We start from the raw sequence: 12257 nt of genomic DNA on the forward strand, positions 1-12257 counted from the left end.
AGCGTTTGGTGGTAAGTGTATGAGATCTTGCTTTCAAGTTACGCAGGAAAAAATAATTAAAAATTTAAGCACGCGTGTGTGTAAATGTGCGGGTATATTGAGAAAGAAATGTAAATATGAAAATAATTAAAAACTGTTAAACCTACAATAAGGGTATACAGATGTTCATCATTATAATCCTTTCCATTTCTCTGTGCTGAAAAATTCTCAAAATAAAAAATTGAAGGTAGGAGAAATGGCTAGACTCCTAATTAGGAGTTAAATTACATCCCTAAATTTGAGATTAAAACAGGCATAAGTTTTCTTTTGCTAAAAGGTGGTGTCAATATTCTTTAAGTTAAAATATATATATATATTCTTTAAGTTGTATCCCAGAGAAAGCAAACCACCAGCAACACCATTGCAGGTGACGGACCAGCAGAGCAACCTGCTATACAAGACCGACTGCACTGGTAAGGGTTTTCAAAATGAACGCCTGACACCCAAAATAATAACTACTAGGACTGGTTTAGATACTCTTTTTTTTCTTAATGTTTATTCATTTTTGAGAGAGAGACAAAGCACGAGCAGGAGAGAAGCAGAGAGAGAGGAGACACAGAATCTGAAGCAGGCTCCAGGCTCCGAGCTGTCAGCACAGAGCCTGATGCAGGGCTCAAGCCCACAAACCCAGAGATCATGACCGGAGTGAAGCTGGACGCTTAATGGACTAAGCCACCCAGGCGGCCCTGGTTTAGATATTCTTAAATACTGACTTACTTCATACTAAAACCAATTTCGGTTAAATGCATGCATAATAAATAAAAAGTCTAAAAACTACTGAACCACTTATTAAGGGAGAAATATTTTTTAACTTCTTCAGTTATTTAATGAAAACTGAACTTTAACACAAAGAGGTAGGTATAAAGAAATTTGGATCCCTCTGTTCAAAAACATTTTCATCAGTTCATGGGGCGCCTGGGTGGCTCAGTCAGTTAAGCGTCCAACTTCAGCTCAGGTCACGATCTCACGGTTTGTGAGCTGGAGCCCCACATCAGGCTCTGTGCTGATAGCCTGGACTGCTTCGGATTCTGTGTCTCCCTCTCTCTCTGTCCCTCCCCTGCTCATGCTCTGTCTCTCAAAAATAAATAAAAGTTAAAAAAAATTTTTTTGGTCAGTTATTTTTTAAAAGACAAAGGGAGGAATGAATAAAACCTTTCACAAACAGGTTTAAAAGAAACTAGAAGATTACTGAAATTGTAAACACACAATGGCTTACAACACACGGCACATCAACCATGCACGCCCTTGGCCTGCCACCCACCACCCAAATGAGAAACAAGTGCTACCAGCAAAGCTCGCCTTTTCCTTCAGAACCAGCATATTTTTATCCTATTAATTTGCAATGAACTATATTTCTCTTTCTTTGACAACTAGGAAATTCATCAAAATATATCACCCAAATTTTTAATTATTTGTAGAAATTCACGTGACATATTTTTGTGAACCGAACTTAACTCTGGTTTGATTTTCTTTTCTTACTCATCTTTTCCCACTGCCCTGAGTTGCTCACTTATTTACTTTGATCCTTTAGTATATTATACATTTCTCTAAGCCACCATTAATTTATTTCAGGAAATTAACATGAATCCAAGGTCCTTCATTCTTCTAGCAGTGAACAAACACTTATTAATCACCTACTATGTGCTAAGAACTGGAAATAAAGTGGTATGCAAAACAAACGCCCAGGCTTCATGGACCCTGCACATGCTAAGTACTATAAAGAAAACTAAAAAACATAGGAAACAGGGGCACCTGAGTGGCTCAGTCATTTAAGCGGCAGACTCTCAATTTTAGCTCAGGTCATGATCTCACGGTTCATGAGACTGAGCCCCACTTCTGACTCCATGCTGACAGGGCGCAGAGCCTGCTTCTGACTCTCTCTCTCCCTCTCTCTCTGCCCCTCCCCTTCTCACACTCATTCTGTCTAAAAATAAAGAGACATACATACATACATACATATATACATACATAAATCACAGTAAAGAGATAAAAGTAATGATGGCAGGTGAGAATGGGGAAGATGGAATAATATTTTAGATAAATATCCACTTGAATCTGAGTTTCACTCTCTCTACAACAGCATTAGAAGGGCTTTTGAGGGGCTGGCCACTAATCAGGAAAATAATAATTATTTGTAGGAGCCCTATAAGTTTAAAAACTTAAATATTTCTTTTCAAAGCCACTTCATAGAATCTAAAGTCACATTTAACAGTGACATAGACGTGGAAGGGCTTTCTATATTTTATAGGTGTATTCTGAGTTGAACTCTGTATTTTCTAGTTAAACACCATTGTAATTAGCAATTCATTAGTACTTACACTTGTCATTATTTTAGAAATGTAACCGGCTTGTTTTATAAGTATAAGATAAGCCAGGTTTGGAAAATTAGGACAAGTTGGGCCAAGCAGCTAAGGTCACACATAACTCCTGGGAAGAAAGAAACCTGTTAATCCACAGACAAAGGCAGATATATATGTGCCCTACTATCTTTCTCATCATCACTTCTATGTCCACCATGAGATCAAATAATCTCAGGATAACATTTTCTTTGTATCAGTTAACATGCTTACCTAATAAATGGTGCTCTCGAATTTCCATTTTCATCTAATTCATAAAGCGTATCTGCCCGCAGGCCATCCGCAACAAACAGTACTAATCTTTTTGCCGGAGGAGGCAATGGTGTAAACTGAGGAGTCATTCCATGAACCAAAGGAGAGGTAAAATAAATATCGAAGATGGAGCCGAAGAACACAAAATGTACGAACAATCCCAAAATAAAGAAGAGCAGCATATCCAGTGTGACCAACTAGTCTTCGAGGAAAACTGAGAGAGGGGACAAGATTAAATCTGGGTAAACCTTAATGCAATTGTACATATTTTTAAATATTTTGATGACTGCATGTAGAAGTGAACATATATCGTAAAATATCACATAATTTACAACTTCACTTTCATTTATGGTGGTAACAATGAACATTATTTAATAATGAGATAATACTGAAATAAAATATGTGATAAAATACACTCGCACAAAGAGAAAGTTCAAGTATGATACACAATTAGCGCCACTAAACTATTTATGTAGAATAAATGTAAGTGCATGCGAAGTTCAAAAAAACTAACACAGGATTAAAAAACAAAGAATTAAATGAGTGTTAAAATGAATCAGGGTTCAGTCAAATCAAATCCTGTATAAAACAGAAAATCATGCATGGTGCTGTTGGCTGCTCATATGACCCCACCACTGATATTCTTGGAATTTAACATTACTTAAATGTTTGCAGATTTCTTTTGACTTTTGGTTATCAGCTCAGGACACTTGTAGGTTCTCCTGATAATCACCAAGTTGAGCAGGTAACATGCATTTTTGTCTATTTAGCTGAATTACAGGAAGGAAAAAGTAGTTAAACTCCATGTGTTTCAGAAACACATGTTTCTGTGTTCATTAAGGGAACACTTTCAGTACCCTGAACCAATATAAAAAAAGCAAAGGCTATATTCATTTATTCAATGAAAATGTTTGTGCATATATTCTGTGCATAACTGTGTGTGGGGTACAACTGAGAACACCAAGAAGACATAGTCACATATCTGATAAGCTTACAAATACTTACAGAAAGAAAAGTAAGCAATATGAAATATTTAAATAATACTGTAAGACAGTATGCCATTAACTGCCAAGATCAAGTCCATGAGAGTGTTTTCCAAGTCAGTCTATAATTTACTTTTGTTGGTCAATCTCCCTGCAGATTAAAAACAACAACAAAGTACTCTTAACTTGTCTTTCTTGTAATATAACTACATCAGTTACATACAGTGACCCTTGGCTGAAAAACACCAAAGATGAAGTCGTTTTAATTATAGACACGTCTTATTCTTCCTGGCCTAAAGAATTACATCATGGAAGGTGGCAAAATACCTTGTAAAAACCCTAAAACATTGGGGGGGTGGGGAACCCTTATCAAGGTCAAGCAGATCATAAAAGGAATATGAAATACAGTAAACAGCCAAATTATGGGCCACTATTTTCCTAAGAGAATTAAGAGTCAAATAAGTATTAACGACATTCCACAAAGTATAAAAAGTCCCTTAGTGAGAAGATGCAAGACCCTCAGAATTAATATTCTGCTTTTTCTAATATATATGAACTTCAACTACACAGCAAGCACCATCTTAACAATGGTATTCTGAACATAAAAATAAAACAATCACTGTGATACATTTGGAAAATGCAGAAAAATCACCTATGATTCTACCACCTAAAGAAAAGTCAGTTACATTTCTTATAGTTTTTATCCATTCTACATTTTTATAAAGGCTCACAATTTTATATATTTTTATATAGCTTTTTCCCTTTATTATACATTAAGATTTCTTTATTACTTAAAAAAAAAATCCTCTTGGTACATACCATTTACCATTACCATGCTCTATTCTTTTTTTTTTTTAATATATGAGATTTATTGCCAAATTGGTTTCCATACAACACCCAGCGCTCATCCCAAAAGATGCCCTCTTCAATACCCATCACCCACCCTCCCCTCCCTCCCACCCCCCATTACCATGCTCTATTCTATGGGTACACTGAAATTTTCTTGATCACCCCCATGCTGTTAAATATCGAAGTGTTTTTTTTTCCATTTTTTCACTATTAAAAGTGTCAACATGATTTGTAGTTTTTATATTAACTTTTAGACATTTCACGTGTTTAACATACTGTGTATAAATGCAATACTGGGTCAAAGGCTATGAGCCCCTTTAAGGCTTTTGATACACTGTATCCAGATGCACTTTTTTTTAGCTAAATACTGATTCTCCTAATGACAAACTAATGTAACACATGCAATATAGATTTCTCTTGTTTATCTCACAAACCCTCCTAAAGAAAAAGCTATCCCTTCAAATAGACGCAGTGTAATTTGATGCATTGAAAACGAGACGTTGAGAACAATAATCTCAGTGACAAGATTTCAAATAGAGAAATTGTTATTAACAACAGTGTTTCAAGAAAGGAAGGTATGGTCAACTGTGTCAGATAAAGACTGGAGTAAGAGTAGGGCTGCACAGTGACTTGGTGGCTGAAGGGTGTCATTAACCTCACTGAAGAATTGCAACAGAGTACTAAGGGCTGAGCCCTATTAAAGTGCTTGTTTGGAAAGTGAACAGGAGGTAAGGAAGGGAAAGACAGTGGAATGAATACAGCTTTTTGGGAGAGCGTTAACTCTGAAGAAGAAAAATGAAAACTGACATAGGGCCACTAGATGGTTTTCTTCTCCTAGAAATAAATTTGGGTGCTGAGGAATGATTCTGAATGCAGAAAGAGATGAAAGCTGGGGAAACTGCAGGACTTACAAACCCTTGTGAAAGCCAGAAAAGATGGGACGGAGAGCACAAGTGGAGGAGACGACCTACTCCTGGTTAGCCTGGGACCTTCCTGCTTTTGGCCTTGAAGGTCTTGCAGCACCGGGGAAACCTCTCAAGTCCACACAATCTATCTTGGGCTCTTCGGTTGGCTCCTCCCACGGCAGCCTGCCTCTCAAATTTCTCACATCTTCTCAACTGTCACCTCCTCAAGGTTTCTCTGACCACCAGAAGTAGACCCCTCCCCTTCATTTTCCTTGATTTAAATAATCACACATTCTGGGGCACCTGGGTGGCTCAGCAGGTTGAGCACCCAACTTTGGCTCAGGTCATGATCTCACAGTTTGTGAGTTCAAACCCCGCATCGGGCTCTGTGCTGACAGCTCAGAGCCTGGAGCCTGCTTCAGATTCTGTGTCTCCCCCTCTTTCTGCCCTTCCCCTCTTGCACTCTCTGTCTCTCACTCTCTAAAATAAATACACATTAAATAAATAAATAAATAATCATATATTCTGTATTTATAATAAAAATATAATATCTAGCAGCCCATTTTTCAATGCTAACAAGGAATTCTACTATAATTCTTTCAGATCCAAAAAACTATCTACTAATGGATGTTTTTAATTTTCTTAAACATGTTATTAAATTAAAATTACCCGTTTTTCTTTTTGAGTGTAAGGGCTCTCTGTCATACCTTCCACTTACTTAAACGTTATTTTAAGATCAACAGCCTTACTAATTTTTTTTCTGAAGCATTCTAAACTTTCTGAAGCACCTACTTTTTAATTTTTCAATCAACTTTATTAAAGTATAATTTATATACAAAAATGGACCTATTTTAAGTTTTATGTTTTGGCAAGTATGTACTCACATAAACAGAATCGAGATCTAGAATAGTTTTCTCTAAGAAGTTCCCCCATGTCCCTCTGCAGACAATCCCTGCTCTATAGTCCTGACCACAAGCAATCACTAATCCGTCTTCTGTGATTCACGATTAATGTTGAGAGGCGCCTGGGTGGCTCAGTTGGTTATGCGTCCGACTTCGGTTCAGGTCATGATCTTGCGGTTTGTGGATTTGAGCAACGCATCAGGCTCTGTGCTTGACAGCTCAGAGCCTGGGGCCCGCTTTGGATTCTGTGTCTCCCTCTTTCTCTGCCCCTGCCCTGCTCATGCTGGGTCTGTCTCTCTCTCAAAAATAAATAATACATTAAAAAAAAATTCAAGCAAAAAAATGAAAGATTAATGTTGAATGTTCTAGATCATCACTGAGATGGAATCATAATACATAGTTTATTATATCTATTTTCATTTAGCATGTTTTTGAGATTCATGCAGGTGATTTAGTTGTTTTTTCCTTTTTAATATTAAGAAGTCTCCCACTGTAGGGATATACCACAAATTGTTTATGTATTAACCTCTTGAAGGATAATGTGAATTGTTTCCAGTTTCTGGCTATTATAAATAAAGCTTCTTAAAACAGCAAATGCACAGGACTTTATGTATACATGCTTTCATTTCTCTTGGGTAAATATGCAGAATGAGAACTGCTGGGTTAAATGGCAAGCAGATGTTTAAATTCATATAAAGAACTGCCAAACTTTCCAAATTACTTTACACACCTGTTATACACAGTTTTTTCAGAAAGTGCTTTAAAACCTTATTGACAATCTATAATGTTGCTATAAGTGCCATTTAAGAATTTAACCTAATTTTTATAGTAAGTGTAATGTGCTTTACATTCTTTTATATATTGTGTATCACATATCTCCATAGTAAGAGTATTCAATTATAGCACTAGCTACTTACTATTGACTGTCTACTCTGCATCAGATCCTGCATTGGGTACTTTACTTACATTCTCTCCTCTAATCCTCAGAATCTGCTTTGTCAACTAAGTATTAGAACCCCATTTTCATAGCAAAGAGTCTAATGGGGCCTAATGATCCTCCCAAGATAGTAAGGGGAAGAGCTGAGATTTGAATCCTGGGTCACATCACTGGAGAGCCTGAGCTTTTTCTAACACTTATTCAGATAACCAGTGTGTCCAGAATTGATCTCACTTTCTTTGAGGGGCTGGATGGCATTATGGGAAAGAGTGTGTACCGAAGCATTCCACTGCAGGGATTCAAATCCTGTCTTCTCTACTTACTGGCAGTGTGACTTGAAGCAAGTTATTTAACTTCTTTGTGCCTCAGTTTCCTCATCCGTTAAATGGCGATAACAATAGTACCTTCCTGAGGTGTTATTAGAATTGAGTTAATATGTGTAAAATACGCAGAAGAGTGCCGACCAGAGTCAGCACTCATTAAGTATTAGCTAATATTGTTCCCGATGTACATGAAGCTGGACTCATCATGTGAGAAAAACTTGTTTGCCGTCCTTGTTGAGTTTAAAATCTAACTGAATAGATGTAAATCTCTTAGAGAACCAAATCCCAAACTATGTTTCATACCAATGCATCAACTTTAGCTTCATTGCTCTGCTGCTACTTTCCTTATCTGTATGGGTATTTTTTTTTTTTTTAATTCTGGTAAGAACACTTAACATGAGATCCACCCTCTTAAATTTTTAAGTGTACAATACAGTTGTTAACTATAGGCACAATGTTGTACAGCAGATGCCTAGAATTGATTCATCTTGCAAAACTGAGATTTTTCTAGCTATTGAACAACAACTCCCATTTCTCCTCCCCCCACCCAGTCCCTGGAGACCATCATTCCACTCTCCACTTCCATAAGTCTGACTCTCTTAGATTATCTCACGTAAGAAGGGTCATGCAGTGTCTGTCCTTCTGTGACTAGCTCATCTCAGCCAGCGTAATGTCCTCCAGGCCAGAAGTGTCTGATAGCCCCAGTTGCTCCATATATTTGCCAACATATTTGGTATTTTATCCTGCTTAATTTCACCTTTCCTAAAGTGGGAGTGTCCTTGTAACCTACTGTGGTTTTAATTTACATTTCCCCAATGACCAGTGACATTCAGCAACTTCTCATGTTTAACGGACATTTTCTTAATGCTCTTCCCCCCCCTTTTCATTTTTTAAAGTTTATTTCTTTATTTTGAGAGAGAGAGACAGAGAGAGGGAGCGGGAGAAGGAGAGAGAGAGAGAGAGAGAGAGAATGAGAATCCCAAGCAGGCTCCCCACAGAGCTGGATGCAGGGCATGAACCCACAAACTGTGAGATCGTGACCTAAGCCGAAAACAAGAGTCAGACACTTAACCTACTAAGTCACCCAGGTGCCCCTCCCTTTTCATTTTTAAGTGTTTTTCAAAAAGCAGTCCTTTTAAATTTTGGTTAAGTTCAATTAATTTTTCTTTGAGTTATTTATTTTGTGTCCTACATAAGGAATTTTTGTAAGTGACAGCACTTTTTTAAATACAGATTTTTAATCTTTTTTATTTGAAAGTAACTTCAAACTGAGAAAATAGTTGCAAGAATAACGGTACAAAAACCAGTATACCCCTTAGCCACACACATCTAATGTTCACACTTTCCCCATTTCCTTTATCATTTTTTTGTCTTGCCTCTCCTCTCCCTTCCTCATCTATCTTACCCCTCGTGTACGTACATGCACACCCACGTGTGTATGCACGTGTATACAATTACGTAATATTGTTTTGGAAGCATCTGAGGATAAGTTACATACTCTGTGGCCCTTAAGCTCTAAATACTTCAGTGTTTATTTCCTGAGAACAGTGGTACTCTCTTACAACAGTTGTCAGCTTCAGTAAATTCAACATTGGCATTTCATCTCATCGACCATCTGTACTCCAATTTTTGAAGTGCCCCAATAATGTTCTTTCTAGCATTTTTATAGCTCTACTGAGCTATAAAGACTATATAGACAAAAATGGTCTATAATAGATTGTACAGATTTAAAATGTACAATAAATGGGGCGCCTGGGTGGCGCAGTCGGTGAAGCGTCCGACTTCAGCCAGGTCACGATCTCGCGGTCCGTGAGTTCGAGCCCCGCGTCGGGCTCTGGGCTGATGGCTCAGAGCCTGGAGCCTGTTTCCGATTCTGTGTCTCCCTCTCTCTCTGCCCCTCCCCCGTTCATGCTCTGTCTCTCTCTGTCCCAAAAATAAACAAACGTTGGAAAAAAAAATTTATAAAATGTACAATAAACACAGGCGAGATAATGAACATACCCATAACCCTCAAAACTTTCCTCATGGCTGTGTAATTCACCCCTACATACTCTGTATTTTTTGATATTATTGCAAGTGGTAGTTTTTATTTCAATTTCTCCTCGTTAGTTCTTCAATCACCAATTTTTATACTTACCTTGTATCCTGCAACAGTGATAAGTAGCTTTTATGTAGATACCTTTCAATTTTCTAGAGATAATTATATCATCTGTGAATAAAGGACTTCTTCCTTATCAATATAAATGTCTTTCATTTTTGTCTCATGTTTAGTGTACTGTCCAGAATCTCCAGTATTCTCCGGATGAATAGAAGCGGTAACAATAAAAATCCTTGCCTTGTTTCCAATCTTAGGGTGAAAGTTGCCAGTTTTCTGGGCTCTGTAGATTTCCCTTATTAAGTTAAAGAAATTCACTTCTACTCTTCATATCACTGTCACATCCTAAAATCACGAATGGATGGTGGATGCTGTCAAATGCTTTTTACTGGACCTATTGAGATGATCGTGAGTATTTGGTGTTTCTGTTTCAGTCTCTTAATGTGGTGAATTATATTGATTGGATTACAAATGTTAAAACGAGCTTGCATTCCCACTTGGTCATTATTAAGTAATATCTTTTCTATAGACTGTGGGATTCCATTTGCTAAAATACTGTTTAGCATTTTAAAGCAATGTTTATGAAAGATATTAGGCTACAATTTTCTTTTCTTGTGATGTCTTTGGTTTTGGTATCAATGAGTTTGGAAGTATTGCTTTTATTTTTTGGAAGAGTATGTGTAGAATGTGTATTATTTCTTCTGTTATTGTGTAACAATTTGCCAGTGAAACCAATGGCTTGAAGTCTTCTTTGTGGGAAGGTTTTCAACTATAAATGCAATTTCTTCATATATATAGGGATATTCAGATTATTTACTAATTGTTGAGTTTTGGTAGTTACATCCTTTAAGAAATTTGTCCATTTCAGGGGCACCTCAGTAGCTCGGTCAGTTGAGCTTCCGACTTTGGCTCAGGTCATGATCCCATGTTCTGTGAGTTCGAGCCCTGCATCAAGCCCTGTGCTGACAGCTCAGAGCCTAGAGTCTGCTTTGGATTCTGTCTCCCTCTCTCTCTGCCCCTCCCCAACTGGCACTCTTTCTCTGTCTCTCAAAAATAAATAAACATTAAAAAAATAAAAGAAATTTGTCCATTTCATACAAATTGTTAAATTTATTGGTCTAAAATTATTCATAACATTTTGTTAAATTATTCTCCTTTTTTCTATCCTCCAGTCCAGGACAGAGTCTATCAAATATCATATTGAGTTGTTTAAAGTAAGCCAATTTTCAAGCACTTAATTCATTTCAGTTAGATCTTAAACTCATCAGAGCTAAAGTATACATGGTATATTTGAATATACAGAAACTCACACTGATTTAAATATCTCTTGTTTATCATGGAAAAGTTAGTACTCTCTTTATCATGATTACAAATAAGCAAACACCTAGATCACTTCTCACTTTCATTTGCATTTACAAATAACTCTCTGGACTTATCTTCTCTTTTTCCCATTGCTATTACACAGCTTTTCTGAATGGAGTAACAAAGTCTGTGTGTTAAAGGATCATATAAATTTTCTACTACCCAAAAGCTTATTTAAGTAGTGGAACAAAAATTTTATTTGAGAACTTTGACCTTCCTAGAGCTGTAATAGCCAAAATAAAAATTGTGCTGTTGTATAAGAACAGCAGGATCCCAGTCTTATCACTCCTTGTCTTAGTCTCCTTACTCCTAAAAAAAGACACCGTCAGCCTGATTCTATGACAGGAGTCCAATGGAAAGTAACCAAGACATGTAAGGTACAAATGTAAAGTGCTAGGAATACTCTAAACAACTAAATTGTTGATTAAAGCAACTCAACTTTTATTTTTATTTTTCAAATGGAACTCAAAATAGCTGAGTTTACATTATTTTGAAAGAAAGTAATAGAAAAGAAAAAGGCATACTGTATTTTTCTATTCCAGTCAAGTCAACTTCATAACTCCTTGATTACGGACTTGGAATATTCATTATCACCAAATATTAATGACATACACACTGTATTTTTATTTAATATTTCTCAGTGTCCAGTTGGGTTCTATTTTCAAAAGAGCTTGTGTTTTTTACTTCTCCACATTCACAACCACCACAAAAGTTCATCATTTCCTTACCTGGACCACTTCAAAAACCTATAAATGGGTTTCCCCACTAAACTACATGATACAAATTTTTCCCTTCCTCAAAGTAATTATCATATATTGTACTCTACAAATCCTACTAAATTTCATTGGTGATTATATTTTATTCTAATTGGTCTTCAGGAATTTTATACACAGGTCTTAACCCCAAACTCCTGTATTCCTAGCCTATTTTCAAGTGATCTTTATACTTAAATAATTTATTTCAATATAAGGAAAATAAGGTCAAATAAGGATATTAAAAAGAATTCCAGGAAGGAAGGCTCCGGGGTGGCTCAGTCCGTTGAGCGTCCAACTCTTGATTTCAGTTCAGGTCATGGTCCCAGGGTAAAGGGATTGAGCCCTGTACTGGGCTCCATGCTGAGCATGGAGTCTGCTTAAGTTTCTCTCTCTCTCCCCCCCTCAGGCCCTCCTCCCACTAAAATAAGAAAAATAATAAAGTAAAAAATTAAAATTAAAAAAAAAAAAGAATTTCAGGGTCGCAGTTAAGTGGCCGAC

The 12257-nt window shown here is 36.8% G+C and overlaps 1 protein-coding gene across 9 annotated transcripts in view; it reads right to left on the minus strand.

Moving 5' to 3' along the window:
• PIGN (phosphatidylinositol glycan anchor biosynthesis class N) overlaps nt 1-12257 on the minus strand; it is a 106232-nt gene that overhangs the window by 84620 nt on the left and 9355 nt on the right. For 5 of the 9 annotated variants that reach the window (XR_007145799.1, XR_007145800.1, XM_047827657.1 and 2 more), the window contains 2 exons: nt 3654-3782; nt 2610-2845 (listed from right to left, as the gene is read on the minus strand). Coding sequence is in view for 7 of the 9 variants with exons in the window: in XM_047827657.1 (XP_047683613.1) it covers nt 2610-2845; nt 3654-3710 (293 nt within the window). In the remaining 2 variants the exon portion in view is untranslated. Of the gene's footprint in view, nt 1-2609; nt 2863-3653; nt 3783-12257 lie in introns of all 9 variants that reach the window. The other 4 variants (XM_047827654.1, XM_047827653.1, XM_047827656.1 and 1 more) reach the window with 4 other exon arrangements.

Source organism: Prionailurus viverrinus, chromosome D3 (genome assembly GCF_022837055.1).
Source record: "Prionailurus viverrinus isolate Anna chromosome D3, UM_Priviv_1.0, whole genome shotgun sequence".
In the NCBI taxonomy this organism is placed as follows: Eukaryota; Metazoa; Chordata; class Mammalia; order Carnivora; family Felidae; genus Prionailurus; species Prionailurus viverrinus.